This window comes from Lepus europaeus, chromosome 9 (genome assembly GCF_033115175.1).
Source record: "Lepus europaeus isolate LE1 chromosome 9, mLepTim1.pri, whole genome shotgun sequence".
NCBI classification, from domain to species: domain Eukaryota; kingdom Metazoa; phylum Chordata; class Mammalia; order Lagomorpha; family Leporidae; genus Lepus; species Lepus europaeus.
In genome coordinates, this window is record NC_084835.1 from 97843428 (window position 1) to 97858389 (window position 14962).

A 14962-nucleotide genomic window follows, 5' to 3' on the forward strand; every position below is an offset into this window, starting at 1 on the left:
CGACCTCAGGCAGGCTACTTAACACCTCTCTGTGCCTCAGTTCCTGGTTTTTAAAACAGGAACAATATTACTGTTATTCTCACAGGGTTATGGTGAGGATTAAATGAGTCAAAATATAGGAGGGTGAGGCCTGGCATACAGGCAGCAGAGACGTGGGGGCAGGAGGAAGCAAGGCCCCATCGTGTGTCCTGACCCCCTCTGCACGCAGGGCGCCCTGCACGGGGTGGCTGCCACCTGCCACTCTGCACAGATGCTCCAAGCAGGAAGCTTAGGGCCAAAAAGCTCTTTTTAAAAATAGACCTTTTGAATCTGCTTCTCTTTGATGCTCAGGCACGTGGATTGTAAAATACTTGATTTATTTTTATCCTCTCCAGGCAACTTTGGGAACCATCAATGTCAACGCAGAGCCCAACGGCTGGAAACCCAGGGTCAGCATGGCCGGCGGCTCCTAGGGCTCCTGGCAGGGGCTGGGGTCAGAGGCCACTTGTCTGGAAGGTTACCTGATGACATCTGACCATGCAGTGCCCTTTCTGGCCATCCACCAGCAACCACACAGTACTAACCACACCTGGGTGTTTTGGGTTTGCGTAGAACAGCCAGTGCTGGACCCACCCTCCTCCTCTGCACTCTGTCCCTCAGAGCAGGTGGGCCTCCCTCCCCGACCTAGGGCTGACAGGGCACAGGGACCGAGTGTTCTCTCCCCTGGGCTGGGGCTTTCTGTCTTGCATCCCTGTGAAGCAGCCCAGGCAAACAAGGCATCCTGCAGGACAAGGCATCCTGCAGGACTCGCCCGGAGAGGAGACAGCCAGGGTGACAGTCACCGTGCAGAAAGCCTGCTGTGCATCAGGAGGGGGAAGCAGGCACCTCCTGCTGCCGTCCGTGCACTGCTCCTGGGATCTTGTTCAGGGCAGCCCATCCAGGTACAAGGTGGCTCATTTACTGCTCTGCCCAGGTGGGGTCACAAATAGCTTAAAAACCACACCCCGGTGCAGAACAGGCCATCAAAACACTGGCCTCCAAGGCCACGCCTGGTGGCCCCAACTCCAACTCCCTCTCTTTCTCGCCACTCCCCTCCCATCTCAGGAGCCATCGGGAACCTGCTGGGGCACTGCAGAACCATGTAGGGTCCTGGGGTCACCGTAACACCTGACATGAGCCACGAATCTACTTTAGACCCTGGGAACCCAAGTCACAGGAAAGAACGCATCGGCCATGGCTGGGTTAAAACGAGCACCCCTCCCATCGCCACCATGGCTGTGGGGTCAGACCCAGGTTCTAGCACTTTCTAACCTTGACCCTGGAAAGGAGCTTACTGTGCTTGACCCAGAGTCTCCTCAGCTATGAGATCACCTGGCGGCATCGTGAGGACCAAGCGAGGCAGCAGAAAAGCACGGATTGTGGGGCTTGGTGCCGGGCGGTGCTCAGAAACAAGAGGGGACCAGAAGCTGCTGGCCTCACTGGCACACGGGTCTGCCCTTGAAAGACAGCACCCAATGCATGCCGAAGCCACTGTGTGCACTGAACCGCCAGGCACCGAGCAACACTTCTGCAGGGGAAGAGGGATGGCCACCGGCCCCCCCAGGGGGGCACACGGACATGGGCACCCACTTGTGTGAACCTACAGGCCTGTGCTTATGTGAATTCCATGTAGTAATCTGTCCCCTCCCTGAGTGGAAACTCAGAGGACAAATGCCCCGACTCAATAGTACTGGGAACGTTTTTCTACTGCATCCCAGGGCCTTCCAATGTGTTAGAGCATTCACTCTTATAGCCCCATTGTAGAGATAGGAAAGCTGAGGCTCAGAGTGGTTAAGTCACCTACTCAAGTTTCAAGCAGCAGAGCTGAACCTGAATGGCACTGATTCAGCGGTGAATGCCACTTCTGGCACCCAGTGGGACAGAGCGGCAGCAGGGCAGAGTGGTGACAGGCACGGGCTCCGGAGCCAGACAGCCAGGGTCCTGCCACTGCCACCTGCGTGTGACTCAGTTATGGGGAGCAGACAACCTACCACGGGCAGAGCGCTAACTCCATGCCCTCCGTCAGCACCGCAGGGCAAGGTTTGGGCACTGCGCCAGCTCCCTGTCGCTGCCGTAACTGACGGCCTCAGCCTACTGTCTTGCACATCCGGGTCAGACGCCAGGCAGGGTCAGCAGGACTTGTTCATTCTCGAGGCTCTGGGACCCTTTCCCAGCTTCCACAGGTACCTGCACGCCCACAAAACTGCCAGCCCCTGCCCCTCCAGCCTCGTCAGGAGGAGCCCCGTGGTGACATCAGGCCCACCAGGGCTGTCCTCCCCTCTTGTGACACTTAATCAGAGTCCCCGGTGCCACGGGAGGTTACACCCCCATTCCACCCCAGGGATTGGGGACTGCATCACTAGGGGCCACTTTTCTGCCTACGTGGTCAGCAACTGTCCTCACCATCAGTCTCTGGCAGGTGCAGTGCCCCGAGGAAGCCGTGGGTCCCCCTCAGCCACACCCGGGCACTGCGCCCTGGGGCGGAGCTCCTGCTGCTCACCTGGTCGTCGATCTTCCGCTGCAGCTGGACCACCTTGTTCTCCATGCCCACGTTGAGCCGCTTCAGGTGCTCCGCCGAGCGAGCCTCGATCCTGAGGGCCTTCAGCTCCCGCTTGGCCTTGAGCCTCCGGAAGGCACACTGCATGACGATGGCTGCGGCCCGCAGCTGCAGGAAACGCCTGCGCGCCCTCCAGCCTCGCATGTGCTTCTGGATGACGGTGGCCTTGTGCTCCATGAGGACCTGGCAGGGGACAGGCACCCCCCCTATGAGTTAGCACCATGGGATGGATGGGGCAAGGGGAGCCTCCATGACTGCTGGAAGGCCTGGGGAGCCAAGGGCAGCCTTGATCTTAGGAGGTACACAGTGCACCTGCCCCGGAGACTTGAGGCTTTGGGGGCTGCTTGCTCAAGGCACAGGTTTTTCTTTTCTTTCCTTTTCTTTTCTTTTCTTTTCTTTTTTTTTGACAGGCAGAGTGGACAGTGAGAGAGAGAGACAGAGAGAAAGGTCTTCCTTTTCTGTTGGTTCACCCTCCAATGGCCGCCGCGGCTGGCATGCTGCAGCCGGCGCACCGCGCTGATCCGAAGCCAGGAGCCAGGTGCTTCTCCTGGTCTCCCATGGGGTGCAGGGCCCAAGCACTTGGGCCATCCTCCACTGCCCTCCCTGGCCACAGCAGAGAGCTGGCCTGGAAGAGGGGCAACCGGGACAGAATCCAGCTCCCCGACCAGGACTAGAACCCAGTGTGCCGGTGCCGCAGGCAGAGGATTAGCCTAGTGAGCTGCAGCGCCGGCCAAGGCACAGGTTTTAACTCGGCTCTGCAACCCACAAGCCCGCAGGGACTCGACTCAAATTTCCCGGCTCTGTTTTACTGGTTAAGGAGCCACCATCCAAAACTCTCAGTGCTGAGGGGCCTATGGACCACCCAGTTGTTCTCCCATTTAACAGCTGTGGGTGCCATCCCGGGGTTGGTGGGCTGGAAGATGAAGTGGTTTGTTCCCGTGAGAGGCCACAGTGAGTTTCTGGTTTACAATGACGAATTGAGCTTCCAATTCCCTGGGCTTCGTTTTTCCTAGCTAATTTACTACACTAAGAGAAAGCATCATGGACGTTCTCCCCCCCACTTCCCTGCTTAATAAATGCTGGTGGAGCAGAGGAGTAAACAAGCAAGCATGCGCAGATGGGAGCACACCCAGGGCTGCAGCTGCCGGAGCTCAGAGTCCCACCTAGTGCTGCCGCCTTGCGTCTGCTGCCCCCTGCTGGCTGCCTCCAAACCTGCCCCTGTCTCTCAAGAGTTCACAGAACCTTCTCCCACTGGCTGGATGTCTCCACGCGCACACCAACTTGGCGATTGAGTCCTGCTATTTAGAAAATCACATCTCTGACTGTAGAAGAGGAGGTTCACTCAGAGAAACAAGACTTTGAGACATTCTCTCCCGATTCACTTTTCCACTCGGTGCTGCGCTCAGTGGTGTTGGTGTAACCTGGCCGTGCCGGCGTGTCCTGACGGAGGGCTCTCAGCCTCGCCGGGACAACACCAAGAGCAACACCAGGCAGGCAGAAGTGGGGCGCCCTCCCTACCTCTCCTTGCCAGGGGCCGGGGTCCTCACCCGGCAAAGGAAGGGGCCAGGCCTGCTGACGGCCAGCGTCCCTCCCTGAACGCGCCCGAGACTGGGCCCTGCAGCTGCCTGACACGGGCCCCCAGGCAGAGTCAGCTTCTGTGAGCCGCTCAGGTCTCCAGGGGGTACAGGACATCCACTCTTCCTCCCTTTGGGGCTTTGGAAAGAACCCGTTGAGAGCAGAGCCGTGAAGTGCCTGAGGCGAGCTGGGAGTTCCCAACAAACACCCACACCGGTGGCCGTGACCTGCTGCAGCCTAAAGCATGAACCAGCGGCCTGCACGTCCCTCCTGGGGGCAGCTCACCTGGCAGTAGATTCTGCGCACGAACATGGCCCGAGCGAAGGCCTGGATGACAATGGCAGCCCTGCGCGCCCGCTGGTAGGCCAGGCGTGCCCTCCGCATGCGGTACTGTTTCTGCAGCACCACGGCCGCCCTGGTCCTCCGCAGGTGCTCGGCCAGCCTGGGGGAGCGGGAGGCAGCCAGGTCAGGTTGGCCCGCAAGACCCAGAGTCATCCACAGCGCACGCCCCTCCCTCTGGGGCACTGCCTGGACATCCCCAGGCCAAACCGACTCTCGCCACCCTCATCAATCCCAGCAGCGGCTTGGGCACGTGACACTCGGGCTCACTTCCTTTCCATGAGCTTCAATTCAGGGTGACCCTGCCCTCTTCCTCCGTGATCCTCATGCAACCAACTCATCCATGACTTCACCCTCGGCACTCTATGTCACCGTCCCTCTGAGCTCCGCCAGCCCAGGCACCCTGCATCTGGCTCGGGCCTGGCCCAGCAGGTGCTGGCAATGTTTGCGGAACGACTACAACCTTCCCGGGCCCACACCGCTGCCTCCCTGGCTCCTCGCCCGCCCACCCACCCCTTTCCGCGAGGATGCCCTGGATGCACACATTGCCTCCCCCTTTTTGTTTCTGCAGTCCCTACCTCACCTCCCACGAGAGCCTGTCTGACACGTTGCACCCTTCTGAAGGCTCTGGTTTGGCTTCAAGTTCACTGCTGCAAGTGCTCAACTAGACTCAACGTGAAACGCCAGAAAGGACCTCAGATGCCACTTTGCGAGGCCCAGAGGCAATGACCCGCCCCACGCACACCCTGCCTGTTGAATGCACCTGCTTCATACACGGGCCCTACTGATCTGCAGATGGCAAACTCCCCGCAGGGAGAACACGGGCCAGCTCTGACTCACAGCTCACTGCCAGCCTGGGAGCCCAAGGCAGAGCCCCAGGCACAAGGGCCCGTGACTGCGATCTGACGAGTCGGCAAAGACTGCCGGGAGTCACTCGGCGTGGACATCACCGCCAACGCTCCCCTCCTCCCTGCTGCTGTGGAGCTCATCTCGCGACAGCTCGCAGGTGGCTGCTGGCATCTCTGCTCTTGCTTGGATAGACAGCTCATGGCCAGCACACGAGGGCTTGAGGAGGGCAGCGCTCTAACGTTAGGACACAGGGCACCTGCTCTGGGCTTGGAGCCTGGGGGCTCTCTTGTTCTTGCTTTTTATTTCTCGCACAGATGACCAAGCTGCCACTCGTGAACTTCGGCTTACCAATGGGAGACTTCATGGTGGTTATGGTCACGACTCTAAGGAAATGCTCCTCCCTAGGGACAGCACTGACCATGAATCAGGGCTCAGCCCAACTCACATAACTGCTGGAAAGGCCCGGGGGGGCATCTCACCAGGGGCTGTGTCCCCTACACCTACGTCGGCGGGCACGGCTGCAGCCGCCCTAGCACGTCATCAGCTTGGACGCAGTGGTGGAGAGAGCTCCCCTGGGTGGCACCGCGCTGGCAGGTGAGCCTGCCCAGTGCCCCGGCTGCAGGTTGCTGCTTCTGCTTTGACAGGTCATCCTCCCTGTGCTGGAATGGTGCAAGAGCCCCTAAGGGGGACCTTGGTTCCCAGCTCCAGGGGCTTCTGAAATGCGTGCACAAGCCGTTAGGCTGAGCGCCCATGAGCTGCGACATGAAGGCTGCATCTGAACCTTTTCCTAGGAGAGCTTTCCTCCCCTTGCATCCCCATGAGCTTTGGGGTTCAGGCAAAGGCCAGATGGCTGCTTTGTGGCAAAATCAGCTGGTCCTAGCTTGGTGCAGGTGGGATGGGGACAGATGGGGCACTGGAGTCCTGGGAAATAGACCTGCTCCCTAAGGCGAGGAGGGCAGCCACAGGACGGGCAGGGACAAGACACCACAGGGCCTGGAGGCGGCCACTCTAACCACGGGGGTGAGAGCGGCCATGCCCATCTCCCCACCCCAGCCACTTCCCACCCGGGCTCACCTGCGGGCCAGGTATCCTCGGCAGTACCTCTGCAGGGTCAAGGTTGCCCCCTTCAGCCTGCGGTATTTCACCTTCTGCAGCCAGCCGCGGACGGTTTTCTGGATCATGATGGTGGCTGCCCGGAACTTGTCAGCTCGCAGCTTCTCCAGGTAGGCCACCTGGCCTGCCCGAAAGAAGATCTTGGTGCGGCCGAACTGGAACTTGTCGGGATCCTTCACAAGGCATGGAGTAGTCGGTGAGGAGCGAGGCCACGTGCCCCACACCACCCCGGGACAGAAGCCCTTGCCCGATTCCGCAGGCCTCTCCCCTGCAGACACAGGTGAGCCCCGAGTATTCAGTTAATAGACACCAAACCCCGTCCTGGGTGGCAGGCTCCGGGCTTAGCTGTCCAGGATGTGGTAGGGAACAAGACACCTGCTCTCAAGGAACCAACACCATGGCGAGGGCAGACAGACGAGTGCACGACACTACACTCTCGGGTGGGGTGGGGACCAGGAGGCAGGGGAGGCGAGACGAAGGCAGGGGAGGTGAGACGAAGGCAAGTGCCACCATCAAGGTGACATCTGAGCACAGACCTGAGTGAACCGAAGGAGGCAAGCGTGGAAACACAAGGGGAGGAGCCTCAGAATAGCAGGTGCCAATGCCCTGCGGTGGCAACGAGCTGGGCGTGACCCAGGGCTGGAGAGCCAGGACAGCCGCCTATGGGTAATGGAAGGCGGGTGGTGGAGCCGCCGGTCGCCAGGGGCCTTGAAGGCAGCAGTGCAAAGTCGGGACGGGAGTGACAGCAAAGCTGGGAGCAAGGGAACGACCCGATCTGGTCTACATTTTTTAAAAAAGACTCCTTATGCTATGCAAAACAGCATGGAGATTCTTTAAAAACCTAGAAACAGAACTGACATGTGACCCAGCAATCCCACTACGGGGTATACGTGCGAAACACACAGAGTCACTGTGTCAGAGACCTGGTCCGTGTTTGTTAACAGTCGACAAATAGAATCCACCATGGTGTCCATCATCAGATGAACAGATGGAGAAAATGCAGCATGTATGTGTACATACATGTGTACATACGTGTATACACACACACAATGGATTCTACTCAGTCATAAAAGAGAAAACGAAGCTCTGTCATTTGCAGCAAATTGGGTGGAACTGGAAGACATTGTATTCAGGGAAGTAAGCCAGACAGAGAGAGAAAGTCGGCATGTTCTTCCTCATGTGTGGAAGCTAAAAAAAAGCCACAAACCACAATCTGAACCAGGAAAGTAATCACTAGAGGCTGTGGAGTGACCGAGTTCCTCCAGTTGCCCAGCTCAGCGCCGTGACTGGAGTTCACAAGGACCAGGTGTGCATCGATCAGTGAATGGAAGGGGCCTCCATGTTCCACACGCAAAGGGGCGTGGACATCACCCCAATCTGATCACCACACTTGGCACACATGTACCAAAAGGCCACACAGTAGCCCATAAACATGTACAGCTATTAATTTAGAAAAAAAAACTATCCTCAAATGACCATATAGCGGCCCACGCAGTAACAGGCTGCAATCAACCTCCCCACCCCAAAGTATTACAGGAGGTTTTCTCTGCACCTGCAAACACAGCCTGAGCTGCACCTGCTACAGCGATGCAGCCCACTCTTCCTGCTGGGACGGAACACTGGGACAGCCCATCCATGGCGGCTGAAAGCTCTCTACACCAACGGCCACTTAGCTGGCTCGCTGGCAGGGACCACACGTTTTCAGAGACTAACTGTGCACAGTCAGACTGCAACGGTGAGCATCATACTTCGGACTCGGGTTCCTGAGTCAGTCCACTGCGAAGCCTTAGCCTGCTCATCAGTGGGAGGAAGGGCAGCCGTGCCCAGTAGGCCCCACATACGGGCGCATCCCAGGGGCAGCCCCGGGCACCCGGCACTTGGCCCTGCCAGCTGAGGCAGTGGGTAACACAGGAGGAAGGTGACCCCAGCAGTCTGACCTGTGTCCCTCTACTGTATCTGCTGCTTGGAAGTAGAGGTTCTGCTATTAACCTCAGAGAAATGCGGCACAGGATGAGCCCCAGAATGCAGCCATGGGGTACAGCGGGCTATGCACAGGCCTGGGCCGCACACCAGGCAGCCAGCTCCTGGGAGCAGCGAGGACAAGCTCTCCTGGTGCTTCCTCTTAACCGAGAGCAGCTGCACGTGAGCAATTTCTTTTCTCACCCATGAGAAATGCTATGCTAAAATGTGGACCCTGACAGGTGAACCACAGCAAAAATCTCAACCATCCAGAGTGCAACTAACCAACCACAAGCCTCGATTATCCAGACCATCGCCCCACTGTGAGAAAAAACAGAGGGGGTAGGGGGAGTGAGGCAAGGAGCCCCCCGTTGTTTAAAGGGAGCTTTAAAACTACATATGCATCGAGGGCACCATCTTGCACCATCTACAGCCACAGACGTGAGCAGCCGAGACGGGCAGAAGACAAACCACCACCCCAAACCCTGATCGCTCACCAGGCAGCTACATCCGGGTAGACTTTCCTGGCAAAGTCACAGTTGAAATTTGAAATCCTTTAAGTAACTCTTACATCACCTTCCCCAAAGGAGGACTTTTGCTATGACCTAGTCCCTTGAGACAGTGACAGCCATCTGCTACAGTCGCTGAGTTCCCGAAGCTATGGAAGCACTTGAGGACCTGCCTCTCCCCAAAGGCCCCCAACAGATCTGCTTTTACAGCTCTGCCAGGTGAGATTCCAGCATAAAACCTGCTGTGTTATTTAAACTGTGGAAATGAGCTGAGCCTCGGGCTGGGTGTGCAAACAGGCAAGACCCCAGCAGTGCAGCCATTTGCCCCTCTGCTGATTTCTGGGCTATGCTCAGGCTCCGGGGGTCAGGTAGGCTGAGCTATGGAGCCCCTAGGGAGCCTGAGCAGGGCTCCTGGGCCAGCGGCGTGCAGCCACCCCAGCGAGCTGCACGAAGAATTCCATCTCCTGCAGGTGCAGCAGAGTGCTCTGGTGGGTTTAGTAAGGGATGTGGGGAAACGGGGAACAGCTCAGAGGTTCAACGGGCAGAACACTACCACCATCACCACCGCCGCCGCCGCCACCCACAGCACACAGCCCACGTCCTCGCACCTTAAGGAGGTCCTGCAGGACAGTCTTGCAGACGGCCTTCTTGTCCGTGTTGGCCAGCTCCCTCTTCGCGACCAGCACCCGGTACCGGTTGAAGAAGTCGTGGTAGGCCCACCTGCAGGGAAAGCAAAGGGACGTCAGGTGACACCCTGCTGGGGAGGAGGGGGGGTCTCCTGGGAGCCTCCGCAGGCTTGTATCAGGCAGGAGTCCTTCTCAGAATGGAACAAACAGCCCCAGGGGCATCCTGTTCTCCCCACAGGCCTCCCCAACTCCCAGGGTGCTGTGCATGCCTGCAGGTGCCACCAGAGGGCCCAGGGAGAAGCGGCTCCCGAGGCACCACCCAGAGAAGGGGTCAGGGTCTCCACCCAAGCACGCGGAGTTCTCTCTACTGCTGCTGAAGCAGCCAGGGCCTTCCCTGGAGAGCAGCTTTGCTTTTCAGTGTGTGTGTGTGTGTGTGTGTGTGTGTGTGTTTAATTTGAAAGAGTTACACACAGAGAGAAGGAGATGGAGATAGAGGTCTACCATCTACTGTTTCACTCCCCAAATGGCTGCAACAGCCAGAGATCTGAAGCCAGGAGCTTCCCCCAGGTCTCCTATGCAGGTGCAGGGGCCCAAGGACTTGGGCCATCTTCTACTGCTTTCCCAGGCCATAGCAGAGTGTTGGATAGGAAGTGGAGCAGCTGGGATTCAAACCAGCAGCCATATGGGATGCCGGTACTGCAAGCGGCGGCTTTAAACACTACATCACAACGCTGGCCCCTTCAGTGTTTTTAAGACTTATTCCTTTATTTGAGAGGCAGAGTGACACAGAGAAAGGGGGAGACAGAAAGATATTCCATCACCTTGTTCACTCCCCAAATGGCTGTAATGGCTGGAAGCCAGGAACTTTATCTGGGTCTCTCACGTGGGTGACAGGGGCCCAAATACTTGGGCATCTTCTGCTCCCTTCCCAGGCACATTAGCAGGGAACTGAATTGGAAGTGGAGCAGCTGGGACTTGAACCAGCACTCTGATCTGGGATACCAGCATTGCAGGCAGCAGCTTAACCCACTGTGCCTCAATGCTGGTCCGTTTTCTTCTTTCAGAATGAATACTGCTCATTGTAAACTGTTTTTTAATGCCAAAAAGAACACATTAGCAAATAACACATGGTCATATCCTAGCCCCCAGATAACACTGTTCAGATCTGGGTACAATTTAGAAGGAACCATTTTTTTCCCCAAAGGTTTATGATCTTCTCTGACCATGAGAGTAACCAGGCCCACTGGAGGGACAACACCAGCACATGGGGACACATGGCCCTCTCCCCCAGGGAACGCAGCTTGGTTTACAGAGGGGTCCTGGCCTCTGAGGAGGTCTCCACTTAAGCAAATGGGCAAATTCCCCACTTTCCAGGCAGGTCTGCCCCTTCCTCAATCCCTTGACGCTCTGATTCCCAGCTCAATTTTGAGATGTTCACACACTCCCCATAGTGTCTCAGACTGTGAGGCAGCACAATCCATACCCCAACAAGACTGAACTTCCAACCTAAACCCCTGTGAAGGACATGTCAGCCTGGCCCCCCAGGGCCGAGGGGCACAGTCTGCTCTGGCTCCTGCTGCCCAAGGCCACGAGGCAGTCCACACTCGGCAGCGCTCTCTGGGATATGGCTTAGGTGCTAGGTCGAGACCGTGCACCTGCTACTCCCCCACATCGTGGCCTCACGAAGGGCTCCATGGCCTCAGTGCGGAGGAATGGACCGGAGCCCTCCTCTGGGAGCTCTGTGCTTTCTAAGAGTCCTTTAGGAATCTTCTCCCAGAAGCAGCGAGGGCCGTGGAGCGTGAGGCAGCCCTGGTGACAGAAGGGACACCCTGTGTGTGGGCAGCAGGTTCTCCAGAGGTGAGGGCCCGACCTGGAACCCCGCAACCTACACCCTAGGCCTGAGGGTCCCGGGGACCATCCCCTCCCTGGCTCCTCGGGCGAGCAGAGCGAGCCTGAGCTCCTGGCCCTCTTCCCGTCCCTGCTTCCTCACCAGCCTCTCTCTGGGTTTGGTGGCAGACACGGGGCCTCTGAGAAACGGTGAGGCTTAAAGCCAAACAGCAGAGCGACGCTCTCCCTTCTTCCTTATCTCTGTGTAAAGTGGCTGGTTGGAGGTTACCAAGCCTTTCCCTCCACCAAGGTTTTAACTTAAAAAGAACAGCATAACTCACATGCCGTAGTTCACTTTCCAAGCAGGCATCTCAATCGTTCTTCCTCTGTTTGCCAAGTTGTGTGACCATCCTCCAGCAGGAAATTCCAGAACATTCTCAGCACCCCCAAAGGAAACCCCATAGGCGTAGGCACTCACATCTCTGCCCTCCCTGCTGACCCTGGTAACTACTTATCTCCTCTATGCCTCCACCTTAGTGGTCTGTCTGCCGCAAAGCTGTCAGCCCAGGGGAACAAGTGCACGTGCCCTGCTCCACAGCTCCTGGGCAGTGGGGACCCCCTTGGGGAGGCGGGGTGGGGGTGCCTGCAGCTCACCTAGCTGATGCCTTTTCTGCCCCTCCAGCTGTAGAGTGAGTGTGACCCAGACCTGCAGAATCACTGGTCAGCCCTAGCAGGCAGCTTTACAAATGGGAGCAGCTCAGGTCACTTGCCGGGCTAAACGCTGCTTTAACGATTTTAATCACACACAATCAGTGGCAGGGAAACTCCATGCCCAGATGGATCCTTGACGGACTGAATCCCAGAGGCCTGGGAGAGAGCCAGAGACGGCGACCTACAGTCAGATGTGCAGGGTGTTCTAGGCATGTGCCCATGCCGCCGAATTTCCCCAGGGTCTTCCCAGTCCCCAAGCCTTCAACACAGACCCACTTGCGTTCTACCCACACTCCCAAGTAGTGCGAGATGGAGTGGAGGAAGACGCACGTGGAGCAACGCCTAGAGAAGGAGCTGCCCAGCTGTCAACATCTGGTCTTGTGACGTGGTCTCCAAAGCCCGACCTGGCAGGCGCCACCCTCCCATGCAGCCACTGTGCACTTCCCACGTTTGGCATTTGGGGTTATTCGCGTACTCACTCATCTTAATTCTCCCCGAGTTTGTGATTTCACTGTGGAAATAATTAAAGCAGCCTTTAGCTGGGCTGAAAACCTTAAACGCTTCTAATTTGAAAACCTTCCTGCTGACAGATCCATAAGTCAAGGAGAGCCCAAGAATGGGGACAAGACTGCGAAGACCTCGCAGGCCAGCATGGGAAGGGCTCGGGGCATAGCGTGCCCGATACAGAAGCCTGGATCCGACGCCAGCCAGTGGTGTCCAGCAGGGATGCCTCACCCCTCCCATCTGTGCAGTGGGAGCAGCATCGCCCAGCACACACACGGTCCTCCAGGGCTCGCAGCCAAGGTCATGGCATGGAGCTGCTGGCAAGCTGCAAAGCTTCCAGGGATCTGCCCGACTCCCCCACGCACCCCTGCACCAAGGAGAGGGCACAGGTAGGAAGGGCTGCAGGGCTCCTGGGTGAAGACAGACTCCCCACTGGGCAGCGGGAAGGCTGGGGCAGGTGCTCCCCTAGAGACACAGGGTTAGCTATGGAAGTGTTGTGCTAAGAGCCCCTAGCCGAGGCCTTTCACTTTCCCAGGGCCTCTGAGGCAAAGCTGCCTCCCTGTTCCCTCTCACAGCACGGCCTCCACAGAGACGCAGTGGAGTGCCAAGACGACGACTTTCGGATGTGACAGGGATCTTGAGATGCAAGTGGCCTGGACCCTGTTGACATGGGACGTCCCCTCGTGGGGACCACAGGGCTGTCCAGGCCTTTCCACAATGGAGTCTCTGGTGGCACCTGAGCAATTCCCAATGAGCCTCACATTACAGACACTCGGACGTGGGTCAGCTTCCCTGCTGGAGCTGGGCCACCTCTGGCCAGGGCTTCTCTTCCAACAGCTTTAAACCACCCAGTGCTTATCAACCAGTACAGTATCTTCGACCCGGTTTTAAGAACTGTATTTTCCTGATCATGCCAGTGGCTGAAACCCCCAGGGTCAACTGTTGCTTTTGACCAGTGTTGCTCCACAAGGGCGCTACTGGCCTTGGGGGCAGCAACAGCACCACACAACACAGGACATCTGGCCCCTTTGGACCGTCTCTCCCACCCCCTGTTCCATTCACGGAGACATTTAAAAGGCACATTTAAAACACTTGCAAGATGCTTTAAAACAGGCAATCTTGAGAACAAATGGAGACTACCACCTGCCTCTACAGCACGGCCCCTTCCCTGCTGGGCCAGGCCTCACCAGGTGGCCCTGGAGACCCCTGTCCCACCCTCAGTTCTGACCTGCTGCTCACTGTCCCGGAGGTGTCTCCTAACCCCATTCCTGGCTGCTTGTCCCTTCCTTCCTCTCCACCCACCCAAAGTCTGAGCCCAGACCCAGCTCCTGTGCTCTGTGGAGTCTTAGCAATCCCAATCCCAATCCCAATCCCAAGCCGCTCTCCCTGGATTCTGACTCCCATGCTGGGGTGGGGGGGTTAGCTGAGCGCCCTGAACTTTGATGTCATGCTTCCTCTGCTAGAGGAACGTGCCTCGGGGCTGCTAGGGAGCAGGTGCCCTGACCTGGTCAAGTGGTCACAGCTGAGTATGGGAAAAGCCCAGATCTGAGAGAGCTCCCTGGTAAGAACGGGGCAATCAGCAGCGGCAGCAGCGAGGCCGGTATGGGATGAGCTGAGGCAAGCACTCAGCAGGGCCCACCCTGTAATGTGCTCCCCAGGTCCCCAGACAGCGAGCGGTGATAGAGCTGCTGGGAAGGGGAAGGAAACAGTCGCTGGGGTGGGGTGGGGTGGGGTGGGGTGGGGTGGGTGTGTGTGTGCACGTGTGCATTTTGGCTGCCTCAATTCTCAGCTGCAGCCCAACCCTGGAATATTCTGCAGAAGAGCATAATCCACAGAGGTCCCCATGGGACCAGCGTGAACAGACCAGGTGTTTCTGCCGAACTGGTAGCACTTCGTGCGGGGCGGTGGGGGGACTGGATCACACAAACCCAGAGACTTCCTCCGGCAAGACCAAGGTGCCCGGCGCTAAGTCACTTAACCTCCGAGACGTGAGACCGCAAAGGAGGGTCACCAAAGACAGCCCCCAGGAAAGCGGAGACTCAGAGCTGTCCGAGGCAGGACTCGGTGGGTCAGCCTGTGCTTCCAGACAGCCCACTGTGCCGCCATTCCTCTCGGGCTACAGACTCCTGGCATCCCAGCACGGAACGCAGGGGATACGCTTCTAGCTCAGGAGCCTTGCCCCTCCCTGCAGTCTCCCGCATGGGAACCAAGACCAGCTGTGGGCAGAAGTCTCACACCATGAGACCCGGCCACCAGGGCCAGTGGTCGCTTCTCTGGGTAACTTTCACTACAGCCACCAAGCAACACACGCTCCTCCTCCTCCTTCCATTGGGAGCAACAGCGGCAGAGAAATAAATGCTGTTGGCTAGCAAAGT

At 57.8% G+C, this 14962-nt stretch overlaps 1 protein-coding gene across 1 annotated transcript in view; it reads right to left on the bottom strand.

Moving 5' to 3' along the window:
* Nucleotides 1-14962, bottom strand: part of MYO5B (myosin VB) — a 306778-nt gene that overhangs the window by 59904 nt on the left and 231912 nt on the right. Inside the window, exons 18-21 of the mRNA XM_062201653.1 lie at nucleotides 9528-9639; nucleotides 6413-6624; nucleotides 4436-4592; nucleotides 2519-2758 (exon numbers count right to left, since the gene is read on the bottom strand). Coding sequence (XP_062057637.1) covers nucleotides 2519-2758; nucleotides 4436-4592; nucleotides 6413-6624; nucleotides 9528-9639 — 721 coding nt within the window. The remainder of the gene's footprint in view (nucleotides 1-2518; nucleotides 2759-4435; nucleotides 4593-6412; nucleotides 6625-9527; nucleotides 9640-14962) is intronic.